We start from the raw sequence: 11,605 nt of genomic DNA, 5'->3' as shown, positions 1-11,605 counted from the left end.
GATCTCCTGACCTCGTGATCCGCCCGTCTCGGCCTCCCAAAGTGCCGGGATTACAGGCTTGAGCCACCGCGCCTGGCCTAATTTGTGTATTTTTAGTAGAGATGGGTTTCACCACGTTGGCCAGGCTGGTCTCGAACTCCCAACCTCAGGTGATCCACCCGCTTCGGCCTCCCAAAGTGGTGGGGTTACAGGCGTGAGCCACCGCGCCTGGCCAAGGATAAACATCTCTACCCCTCAGAGTGACGGTTTACAAAGTGCTGTCATGCATCTGTTTGTGAACACATGCATGTCCCCGTGACCTTGTTTACTTTCACACCAGCTCTGCGAGGTCGGCAGCACGATCCCCGTTTTCCAAAAGAAAACACGGATGCCACTGGATTCAAAGTGTCCTTACCTCTCACTCTCATCTGCAGCCTTTTCCGCCTCCTCCAGCTTCTGCAGGGCCGTGGCCAGTCGTTCCTGAGCCCTGTCCAACTCCTCCTCAACGAGCTGGATGCGTCGGTTGAGGGCGGCCACATCACCTTCAGCCTGGGGAGGTCGGAGGCGCAGCCATGTGAAGAAGTATCAGGCCAGCCACCAGTGGGAGCCTCCCCCATGTCCTGCCCTCTGTTAACCCGATTTGCCCCATCAAAGCCCACCCAGGAGACCAGGCCATAGGGAATTTACACTCATAACCAAAATTTCAGTGTGATCTTCCCGGAAAATGTCCGGGAAAAACATCCACCACTCAATAGCAAAAGGTGAGCATCGCCAGGCGCGGTGGCTCACGCCTGTAATCCCAGTACTTTGGGAGGCCAAGGCGGGTGTATGACAAGGTCAAGAGATCGAGACCATCCTGGACAACATGGTGAAATCCTGTCTCTACTTAAAACAGAAAAATTAGCTGAGCGTGGTGGCATGTGCCTGTAGTCCCAGATGCTTGAGAGGCTGAGGCAGAAGAATCGCTTGAATCTGGGTGGCAGAGGTTGCCAGGAACCGAGATCGCGCCACTGCACTCCAGCCTGGTGACAGAGCAAGACTCCATCTCCAAAAAAAAAAAAAAAAAGGCAAGTGTCCCAGTACAAGATGGGTAGTTGAGTCAACACAGGAGGCAAACATACCACATGTGCTTTGAGATGAATGTCAGTGTTGGCCTCTCCAGCAACACAATAGACCCAACGTTAGGCTAAGATCTAAGAGAGGCTCTTCTCTGAAAAAGGCACACAGTGTTACCACATAGAGAGTTCTAGGGCTCACTGTGAGATTCCTAGAAAGCAAGGCCATCAGTGACCTGGCTCACTGTGTCCTGTGAGTTCCACTCCCATCCACCTGAAAGGCAAGATAAATGCAAGACTATGGAGCCCTCAGTTAAATGCTGGCCATGCAATTACCAAGGTGGGACGAGATCAGGCAGCCTCGTTGGAATTCCATCCTTCAATCAGCCTGGCTGAGAGATGGCAGGACAAAAAGATACGAAAAGGGAAAGAAAACTTGGTTGCAGGCAAAGAAGACATACCACGATAGTGTTATTGGCTTTTCAAGGGGTTTTTACCTACAAGGAAGGAAGTATAATGGGAAGCATTAAAGCAGGAACTCCAGGGCCAGAAAGTGCTGGGTTGGAATCCCTGCTTTGTCATTTTCTTTTTAACTTTTTTTTTTTTAAACTGAGACAGTGTCGCTCTGTCACCCAGGCTGGAGTGCAGTGGTGCAATCTCGGCTGACTGCAACCTCCTCACCTCCAGGTTTAAGCAATTCTCTGCCTCAGCCTCCGGAGTAGCTGGGATTACAGGCGCCTGCCACCAAGCCCGGCTAATTTTTCTGTATATTTAGTAGAGACGGGGTTTCACCATCTTGGCCAGGCTGGTCTTGAACTCCTGACCTCGTGATCCACCTGCCTCAGCCTCCCAAAGTGCTGGGATTACAGGCGAGAGCCACCATGCCTAGCCTGTATCTGCTTTTTTGTCACCCAGGCTGGAGTGCAATGGCATGATCTCGGCTCACTGCAACCTCTGCCTCCCAGGTTCAAGCAATTCTCCTGCCTCAGCCTCCTGAGTAGCTGGGATTACAGACAGGCACCACCACGCCTGGCTAACTTTTTGTATTTTTAGTAGAGACAGGGTTTCGTCTTGTTGGCCAGGCTGGTCTCAAACTCCTGGCCTCATGTGATCCACCCTCCTTGGTCTCCCAAAGTGCTGGGATTACAGGTATGAGCCACTGCACCCGGCCACGTTTTGTCATTTTCATAGCCACGTGGTGTTGGGAAGGTTGCTTCATCATCCTGGCCGTCTCCATCCCAAAGCCTGATTAGTTACAGGACTGCCTTGAGGCTGTAACTCCAGGACGTGGTGCTACTTAGCCTCAGCAGGTGGGATGTGCCAGAAAAAGGCATCTCTTATTGCCATGGTTTTATTTTACCGCAATTTCATCCTCACACATTGCACCCATTTTACAGGTGAGGAAACCAAGGGGCCCCACTGGGTGAAGTGGTTTTGTTCAGTGACTCAGAATTGGTAAGAAATGAATGGCCTCTTAAGACCCACCCAGGGCTCTTCCTTGTCAGAACCTGTCCCCTAGGTCCTGCCAGGGTGTCATGGCCTAGCGAGTTTTCCAGCAATGCCCGCTCTTTGGAAGGAATATTGAGAACGGGTCAAACGGGCCTCCACCGAGAGGAAAAGGGAAGCCACACTAGCTTTTTCCTATCAGGATAAATGAAGAATCCCTGAACTGGGGAAGGCTATCAAAATTATTAGGAAGGCCGGGCGTGGTGGCTCACATCCGTAATCCCAGCACTCTGGGAGGCCAAGGCGGGTGGATCACATGAGGTCAGGAGTTGGAGACCAGCCTGGCCAACATGGTGAAACCACGTCTCTACTAAAAATACAAAAAAAAAAAAAAATTGTCGGTGTAGTGGCGGGAGCCTGTAATCCCAGCTACTTGGGAGGCTGAGGCAGAAGAACCGCTTGAACCCGGAAGGTGGAGGCTGCAGTGAGCCGAGATCATGCCACTGCACTCCAGCCTGGGCAACAGAGCGAGACTCTGTCTCAAAAAAACAAAAATTATTAGGAAAGCCGCCACTCCCTCTCCTGCCCTGAGTTCATTCGGGTGGCAGGGGTGGGGGGGTGCGGGGGGAGGGCACGAATAGAATGAGGCTAACGTGGCTGAAAAACACAAGTAGAGTCAGGAAGGTCTCTTAGCCTCAGATTCCTAGAGGCAGACAGGGGTGTTTCATATTGCAGCGTCGTCTGAAACACCAAAAGCAGAGAATTGTGAAAACCACCGATGAAACTGTCTTGAGAAACGTCACTCAGGCCTTCCCATGAATGGGTGCCTTTCATTCCTTTTAATTGCATAGATCTTAACTCCTCCTACCACCTTCAGTCACTGGGCCAGGAACTGGTGTTGCAAAAAAGCTCTGCAACCAACACCATTATTGAATTCTAGGACATTTTCATCACCCGCCAAAAACAAACAAACAAACAAACAAACAACTGCGTAGCTATTAGTAGTCGAGGAATTGATTTTAAAGATCAAACAGAGGTGCTTGATTCATGAGTTGTCTTTTAAGAGTGAGTAGCCCTTATGTGAGAAATTCTGAATCCTGGCAAACAATGCTTTTGGCAGATTTTCAACTGTCTGGAGTTGGGAGATACACGCATATCTGTACATGCATTCATATATATGTATTTTTGAAAAACTGCTAGTCACTGCCGAGTCATTTTGGGTTCCACCCCTTCCTGCAATCAAAGCCTTCCACACGCTACAAAGGATTTCCCTTATAAGGTAAAAGAGGCTTGCTAGATACATGTGGCAAAGGAACAGGAAGATGTCAGTTAATCACACAAAAATCTAAACGAAACCAGCTGTCGGGAAACAGGCCCAGAAGTCTACCACACGCCGGCTCCTGGCTTATCCTACAAGAGTGAAAGGGTTTTTCTTTTTTTTAAACCCACCCCTGGTCTTAGCTCCTTTTGCCCTGGGAAAAGGAACTTAGTTCCCAGACCGAGAGAAGCATCCTTTGCTTTTTCAAGAACTTCTTGAACTTTTTCAAGAAGTCTTCAGCTCTCCAAAAACAGCTTCCCTCCCAACTAGACGGTCCTGCTCCTAAGTCTTGGCTCGAGGCTGAGGGCCATTTTGAAGCCGAGTTAATTGTCCTCCAGCGAGATGACTTGGGATGAGATCAGAGCGAGAGCTGTGTCGGTTAAGTGTGAGAAAGAGGCCAGACCGGCTACCGATTGAGGCTTACACCGGGTTTGGGTTTCTAAGGCCTCTTTGGGCCAAAGCAGCCCTTACAGGAATAGAGGCTTCAACCAGGCCCATGCTGCAGCCCCCATCTGGGCTCTTTCCAGACCTGGCAATTCAAACCACCAATTCCATCTGGCCGGGCATCTTTTGCCCCTCTAGGGTCCCCACCCTGAGCCTCAACACTTAGCTTTCAGGGCTCTTGGGCTTCAACCTCTACCTGCATCTCCACCCCCCACCATACAACTTTCTTGCTTCTGAGTCTGTGCACAACCCTGTCTCTGGTCCCAGCAAACTTAGTCTATAAGACCCTGCTCAACCTCCATTTTGGAGCCTCCCATGATGCCCCCATAACTGCACAGAAAATCCATGGACTGCAAACCTTGCTTGATCAGTGAGTCAGCTCCCCTGCCTCCATTTGTCTATGAGCTCTTCCCAGGGCAGAGAAAACACAATTGAGGCTGGGTGCGGTGGTTCACACTCTTAATCCCAGCACTTTGGGAGGCCAAGGTGGGCAGATCATGAGGTCAGGAGTTCGAGACCAGCCTGGCCAGCATCGTGAAACATCGCCTCTACTAAAAATACAAAAAATAAAATAAAATAAAATAAAAATAGCTGGGCGTGGTGGCAGGCGCCTGTAATCCCAGCTACTCGGGAGGTTGAGGCAGGGGAATCGCTTTAACTCGGGAGGTAGAGGTTGCAGTGAGCCGAGATCGCGGCACTGCACTCCAGCCTGGGCGACAGAGTGAGACTGTCTCAAAAACAAACAAACAAACAAAAAACAAGAAACAAAACACAATTGGGCATTTACAAAGCGCCAGGCTCCACGCCTGAGATTTCACTCCTGGGACCCTCCCTGCTACTCTGGGGGGTCGGGATTCTTATCAGTCCTACTCACAGATGGGGAAACAGCTCCTACAGAGTAAATACCAAGTCATGCAGCTGGTGGGTGGCATGAGATGGGACCAGAATCCAAATCTGTCCCCAGCCCCTGGCGGTGCTACCATCTGTCCCAAGGGACAGCCAGGGGGATGATGCAGAGGGGATGGTGAAAATCCCTCCTTCTTCAGACCCATTGTCTATCTCGGGCCCTGCCCGAGACTCGCGGCGGAGGCGCACAGCAGGCGCTCAAACGACAGTGGGTCCAGGGCCCCGCGCTTGCGTTCCCGGGGCCTTCTGGAGGAAGGCAGGGTCCCGCCGCCCCTGTTCCCGCAGGAATCAGCTGGAGAGAGAAAGGCGGGCGGCTCGGGGCTGAACTTCCGCCACCCTCCATCCCCACCCGCCCCCGCCGCCTGGAGAAGACACGTCGCCGCCGCGCCCCTGGGATCGGTCAGGGAAGTCCAAGCAGGAGCCGCAAAGCCGCGAAAGAGGCGAGAAAGTGCGACCCCCTCCCCAGATCCCCGGACCCCCGTCGAAATCCCTGTCGGCCGGTCAAACCCCAGACAATGGAAGCTCCACGTTTCCATCCTCACTTCCCGCCCACAAGTCCGGTAGCGGGTTCCCCTCGGCCTGGGACCCCAGAGCCAGCCCTGAGTCGGAACCTGCACGATGCGCCCCCTCCCGCCGCTTCACTTCTCCACTCAGAGATCGCGCACCCCCTCCACCCCATCCCCCCATTTCCCGCTCAGCCGGCTCCGCCCGACCCGGAGGCGGCGCCCCCTCCCCTGTCCCAGGCCCAGGAAGGAGGACGGCGGAGGAAGAAAGGGGTTCTGGTTGCGAGCGCAGGGATGTGGGTCTGCGATCGGCGTCCGAGGGCGTAAAAAGGAGGCCCGAGGACTGCGCGCTGGCGGGCAGCGCGGGAAGCCGGGAAGAAAAGAGGGCGCGCGGGGGAGGAGGCTGCGGGCGCGGGGCCCGGGGCCGGGGCGCTCACTTTCTCGCGCCGCTCGCGCTCGCCGTCCAGCTCCCGCTGCAGGCCCTGCGCGCGGTCTTCCGCCTCGTCCGCCTGCTGCTGCAGGGCCTGGATCTTGCGTTTCACCGCCTCCAGGGAGTTGAGGCCGGCCATGGCGCGGAGGCGCAGAGGCGCACGGGCAGCGGCGGGCGCTCGGCTGGACTCGGCTCCGGCGAGAGCTGCACGGCCGCGCCCCGGCCCCCCAAGCCTTTGCCTGCGCGGGGGCCGCCCCCGCCTCTCCCCGCCCCCCGGGCCGGCTGCCGTCGGGGCGATGAGGTCACCTGGCCGGGCCGCCGACGTCAGCACCGCTGGGGGAGGGCCTGACGTCGGCACCGCTGGCCACAGCTGCTGGAAAGTGCCCCTTTTCGGGACTTATTTGGCGAAAGCGCTGGGAGGCGCCGCCTTCTCCTCCTCCTCTTCCTCCTCCCCCTCCGGCTATCCCCGCCCTCCCGGCCCCAGGGCTCCGGCCTGGCCCCGCCGCAGGCTCCCGCATCGCTGCACACATACGTCGGAGGCTTTCTTCTCCGTGAGCTCCAACTTCTCTTGCGCGTCCTTCAAGTTCTCCGAATATTTATCCAGCTCGTCCTCTGTCCCTTTTAGTTTCTTCTGGAGGTGCGTCAGCTCCTCCTCCACCTGGGCACGACAGAGCGGGGAACGGGTCAGCCTGGGGGTGGGCACGTCCCCGAGGTGCAGGGGTGGTCCCGCCCCCAATATTCACAAGAGTCCTTCGTCTCTCTCTGGGCCTCAGTTTCCTTATCTGGAAAACAGGGGTTACAATAGGCACCAGGCCATCCGAGCTACCTGATAGTAGGATTTTCACATTCGTCCTGAGGACCAGCTGTTTTAGCCTTATCGGGATCCCCAGTACTCTAGGGAGATCGATAGCAGCTTTTGGGAAACTGAAGACCCCTAATGTTTTCCAGAAATACACATTCCAGTTTCAGGGGTGCAGCCTCACCATAATCTGGAGTGAAGCAGAATCTCATTCTCTGTGCCTGGATCCCCCTGCCCATCCCTGTCCCCAGCCTTTCTCCCTCTGGTTCTGACCCCAACACGGGGTCAGAGAAACTTTCTAACAAATACGCCTGCCCTGCTTCTGCCTAGAACCTGCTATGGCTCCCTATGGCCCAAGGCAGTGGTTCTTAGACTGTCTTACCAAAATATTCTGCAGGGCTGAAGGGCTCAGACCTAGTGCCTCATTTCTGGGCTTCGGGGGCTTGGCTAGAAGAGACGCGCCCCTACAGGATCACTTTGTTTGAAGACTCGGGTTAAATCTTTAAAATTTTTGCATATAGACCATGTTCATTTTAATAAAAATGTCCCTTACTTTCCCTAAATTTTCAGTCCTCTGTTTATCCCAAGAGTCTGCCCCCATTCTCCCACCAGTCCTAGTCTGAGAAGCTCAGGTCTATGGGATACAAACCACAGACCCCATCACCTCTCTATCTTTGTCACCCCCTGCCACACCGGTCTACAGTTGGCTCAGGAAGTCTTTCCTGTCACCTCCAGGCTGCAGCTCCCTCCCTGGGCCCCCAACTCTCTGGATTAGGGTGATTATATCCAGCTCATGCCTGGATTTGACTTTCTTTTTTTGGAGAGTCTCGCTCTGTTGCCCAGGCTGGAGTGCAGTGGCATGATCTCAGTTCACTGCAACCTCCGCCTCCTGGGTTCAAGTGATTCTCCTGCCTCAGCCTCCCTGGTAGCTGGTATTGCAGGTGCATACCAGCACGCCTGGCTGATTTTTGTATTTTCAGTAGAGACGGGGTTTCACAATATTGGCCAGGCTGGTCTCAAACTCCTGACCTCAAGTGATCTGCCCGCCTTGGCCTCCCAAATTGCTGGGATTGCAGGTGTGAGTCACCACACCTGGCTTGGATCTGACTTTTGCCTCAGATGGTTTGACACTGATCTTGTTCCTGCTCCCAGGGTGGGCAGGCAGCCCCCACTGAGCCCAGCTTCGTTCCCCTGCTTCCTCCCCACAGCAGGAGGCTCAGAGAGGTGGAATGACTTTCCCTAGGTCACACAGCACAGGGTTTGAGCTCAGGTCTTCTGAATATAAGCCTGTTATGAACTGAATGTTTGCTTCTGCCGCCTCTCCAATTTGTATGTTGAAGCCCTCATCTCCATGTGATGGCAATTGGTGATGAGGCCTTTGGAAGATGATGAGGTTTGGGTGAGGTCATGAGGGTTGACCTGCCATGATGGGATTAGGGCCCTTATGAGAAAAGACCAGAACTTGGTTATCCTCTTCCAATGTGAGGACACAGCAAGAAGGCGGCTGTCTGTAAGCTAGCTAGAGAGCCCTCACCAGACATTTAATCTGCCAGCATCTTGATCTTGGACATCTAGCCTCCGGACTGTAAACAACAAATGTCTGTTATTGAAGCCACCTAGTCTATGGTGTTTTGTTGTAACTGCCCGAGCTGACAAAGACAAAGCCCTTGGCCCTGTTCCTCACACCAGGCCAGCTTCCATTCCTCCCTCTCTGACTTGCTTCTTTTCTCTTTTTTCCTGAAGAGGGTATGTTAAAAAAAGCTGCTGTACCCGTGGCTTCTAGACCGAGCTCTGAATCCTATCTGCGTTACGTGCTCACTCCTGAGTGGATGTGCAAAATGTAGCAGGTGCTCCGTGTGTGTGTGTGTGTGCGCGTGCTTTTTTTTTTCCTTTTTTTTTTTTTACACAGTCTAGCTGGGATTACAGGCTTATGCCACCAAGTGCAGCTAATTTTTGTATTTTTTGTAGAGACAGGGTTTTGCCAGGCTGGTCTCAAACTCCTGACCTCAGGTGATCCGCCCACCTCAGCCTCCCAAAGTGCTGGGATTACAGGTGTGAGCCACTGTGCCCGACCAGGGCGTGTTACAAATATTGTCCCAGGGAAGCCCCATACTACAGAAGGGCAAACTGAGTCTCTGAAAGGGGAAGGAACTTGCCTGATGCCACACAGATGGGGGATTTGAATCTTTGTTAGCCTGATTCAAAAGCTGGTTTGCTCGACTTCTAGACCATGCTGGACCCACTGCTAAGAATGACTTTCTGCTTTTTACTGGGAGGGCTTCTACTGTCCCTCCGTGCTCAGTCCCAAGGCTCCCCAACCCTGGTGGCCTGCTCTGCTGCCCTGAGCAGAGCTTTCATCACCCCTACGGCCCTCCCAGCCTCTGTCCCTCCCTCTGGTCTGGCCCTGACCTCTGAGTTGGAGGTATTCACGGTCTGTCTCCCTCAGCTTGGAGTTCCTTGGGCGTCAGGTCTGGGGCCACGATGGGCCCCAGCATCAGAACACTGTAGGAAGTGTTTGGGATGAATCGATGACACAGCCCCAAACCCTTCAGTGGTAGGCAGTGAGTATAATAAATAAATGAGAGCTGGGCGCGGTGGCTCATGCCTGTAATCCCAGCACTTTGGGAGGTCGAGGTGGGTGGATCACGAGGTCAGGAGTTCGAGACCAGCCTGACCAACATGGTGAAACCCCGTCTTTACTAAAAATACAAAAATTAACCGGGCGTAGTGGCGCGTGCCCGTCATTGTCCCTCTGTGAGCCTCAGTTTCCCAGCCTGTCATAGGATTACCTTAGTCCCTGCAAATGTGGCCTTGGGGCGGGGCTGAGGCAGGATGTGGGGTCAAAGGCCAGTGGTGGAGGATGTTGCTGCCCTGGGAGGGGAGTGGGCAGGAAGCGGCCAGGCTGGGCCTCTTTGTCCTGTTCCCACACGGGGGAGGCAGGGCCAGAAATCAGTGCTTGGCTGCTGGGATCAGGCTGGCTCGAGAGCCCGAGAGCTGCTCTCTCTGGCCTCCTGTAGCATCAGGCACTCTAAGTGCCTCTATTCCCCAGCAGGACTGGCCATCAGCTCCCATGGGGCTCTGGCTTCTGCTTGGGAATTCTGGGATCTTGGGTTCCACACCTGAACTTCAGAAGGCCTCATGTGTTCCCATTTCACAGATGAGGACACTGAGGGCCCAGAGATGTGCAGGAACGTGTCCTCAGTCATGAAGCTAGGAGAGTCACAAAGACCAGGCTCTGTGGCTCAAGTCTGTGATCCCAGCACTTTGGGAGGTTGAGGTGGAAGGATCACTTGAGCCCAGGAGTTCAAGACTAGCCCGGGCAACATAGTGAGACCCTGTTTCTACAAAAAAATAAAATAACTAGCTGGGCGTGGAGGCGTGCACCTATAGTCCCAGCTACTGGGGAGGCTGAGGTGGGAGGATCACTTGAGCCTGGGAGTTTGAGACTGCAGTGAACTGTGATTGCACCACTGCACTACAGCCTGGGCAACAGAGTGAGACCCCTATCTCTAAAAAATGAGGCTGAGGTGGGAGGATCACTTGAGCCTGGGAGTTTGAGATCGCAGTAAGCTGTGATTGCACCACTGCACTACAGCCTGGACAACACAGTGAGATCCTCATCTCTAAAAAATAAAAATACATTTAAAGACTGACATACACAAAGTGTGTGCTAGTCTATGGAGTGTTGCCTCAAAGCCAGTCTATGGAGACTGGCTTTGAGCCCAAGTCTACTCCAGTGGGCATTTTTGTGGGACAAAAAAGACATAATGAAAAGAACTTGTCCTCACCTCCTTGGCCATGCAGCTGGCTGGAGGTTTTGAGGATCCTTCCCTTTTGAACTTGTGACTGCCTTGCGAGACAGCCACTCACACCTTAGTAAGAATTAGAACCATAAACTTGTTTCTCTCTGAATCTCTGGCTAAGTCCCTCATGGTGAGGGCTAAATGATGGCTAGAAGCTGGCCCAGCACAGGATGAATGTCTGTGTTTGCCAGGGAGGGGCACAGAGAAGGCGAAGAGAGCTTGTGGCAGGGAACATTGGGGTGGGGCTTGGCCTGAGCGAATGTGCCACAGACTCTTAGGGCAGCCCCAGGGCACTGGGGGCTGGGGAGGCCCAAAGGGGAAGTAGGGTGGGGCAGGAAATCAACCCACATTTATTGAATGCTTACTCTGAGCTAGGCACCGGGCCAATGGTTCCACCTGTACAGTCACCTTTAATCCTGTCACGGGGTGGCGAGGGAGGCCCTACTGTCACTTCCATATCTCACTCAGGCAGCCGTCCGGGACACCCAGCGACTAAGCCATGACTCAAACATGGCCAGTCTGAGCCCCGAGCTTTCGCCTTTAGCTGCTGGGCTGGCCTGGCTCCTAGCCTGGGTGGGGCTGGGCACTCAGTGCCATGGTCTTAGGCATCTCCCAGGGCTTATCGGAGACCTGGACGCTCCCCAGGGCTTGGCAGTTGACTTCGGTGTGTGGATAAGCTTTGTGGGGAACATGGCTCTGTGGGAGGGGACTCCCTTCCTTCCTCCCACCCACTGCTCATGTCCGCTCTGCTCCAAACCATGGCCACGGCCTTGGGACTCCAATGCACTCTCGTTCCCGGGGTTCCCAGGACGCTCGTCTCCAGTGCTCTGGATCTGTGTGGGCCCTTGGCTGCCGGGAGATGAGAAATGGCCTCCCTGTCCGTCTGCCATGGGCGGCCCATCTCCCCCGGCCTCCAGGCTTA

At 54.2% G+C, this 11,605-nt stretch overlaps 1 protein-coding gene across 4 annotated transcripts in view; it reads right to left on the bottom strand.

Moving 5' to 3' along the window:
- Positions 1-11,605, bottom strand: part of TPM4 (tropomyosin 4) — a 26,044-nt gene that overhangs the window by 11,717 nt on the left and 2,722 nt on the right. Inside the window, exons 2-3 of one of the 4 annotated variants that reach the window (XM_011980593.1) lie at positions 6,614-6,739; positions 395-528 (exon numbers count right to left, since the gene is read on the bottom strand). In XM_011980593.1, the coding sequence (XP_011835983.1) occupies positions 395-528; positions 6,614-6,739 (260 nt within the window). Of the gene's footprint in view, positions 1-394; positions 529-6,088; positions 6,479-6,613; positions 6,740-11,605 lie in introns of those variants that run through there. The other 3 variants (XM_011980594.1, XM_011980596.1, XM_011980595.1) reach the window with 3 other exon arrangements.

Source organism: Mandrillus leucophaeus, unplaced genomic scaffold (genome assembly GCF_000951045.1).
Source record: "Mandrillus leucophaeus isolate KB7577 unplaced genomic scaffold, Mleu.le_1.0 Scaffold215, whole genome shotgun sequence".
Lineage (NCBI taxonomy): Eukaryota > Metazoa > Chordata > Mammalia > Primates > Cercopithecidae > Mandrillus > Mandrillus leucophaeus.
This window is presented reverse-complemented; position numbering and strand designations above follow the sequence as displayed.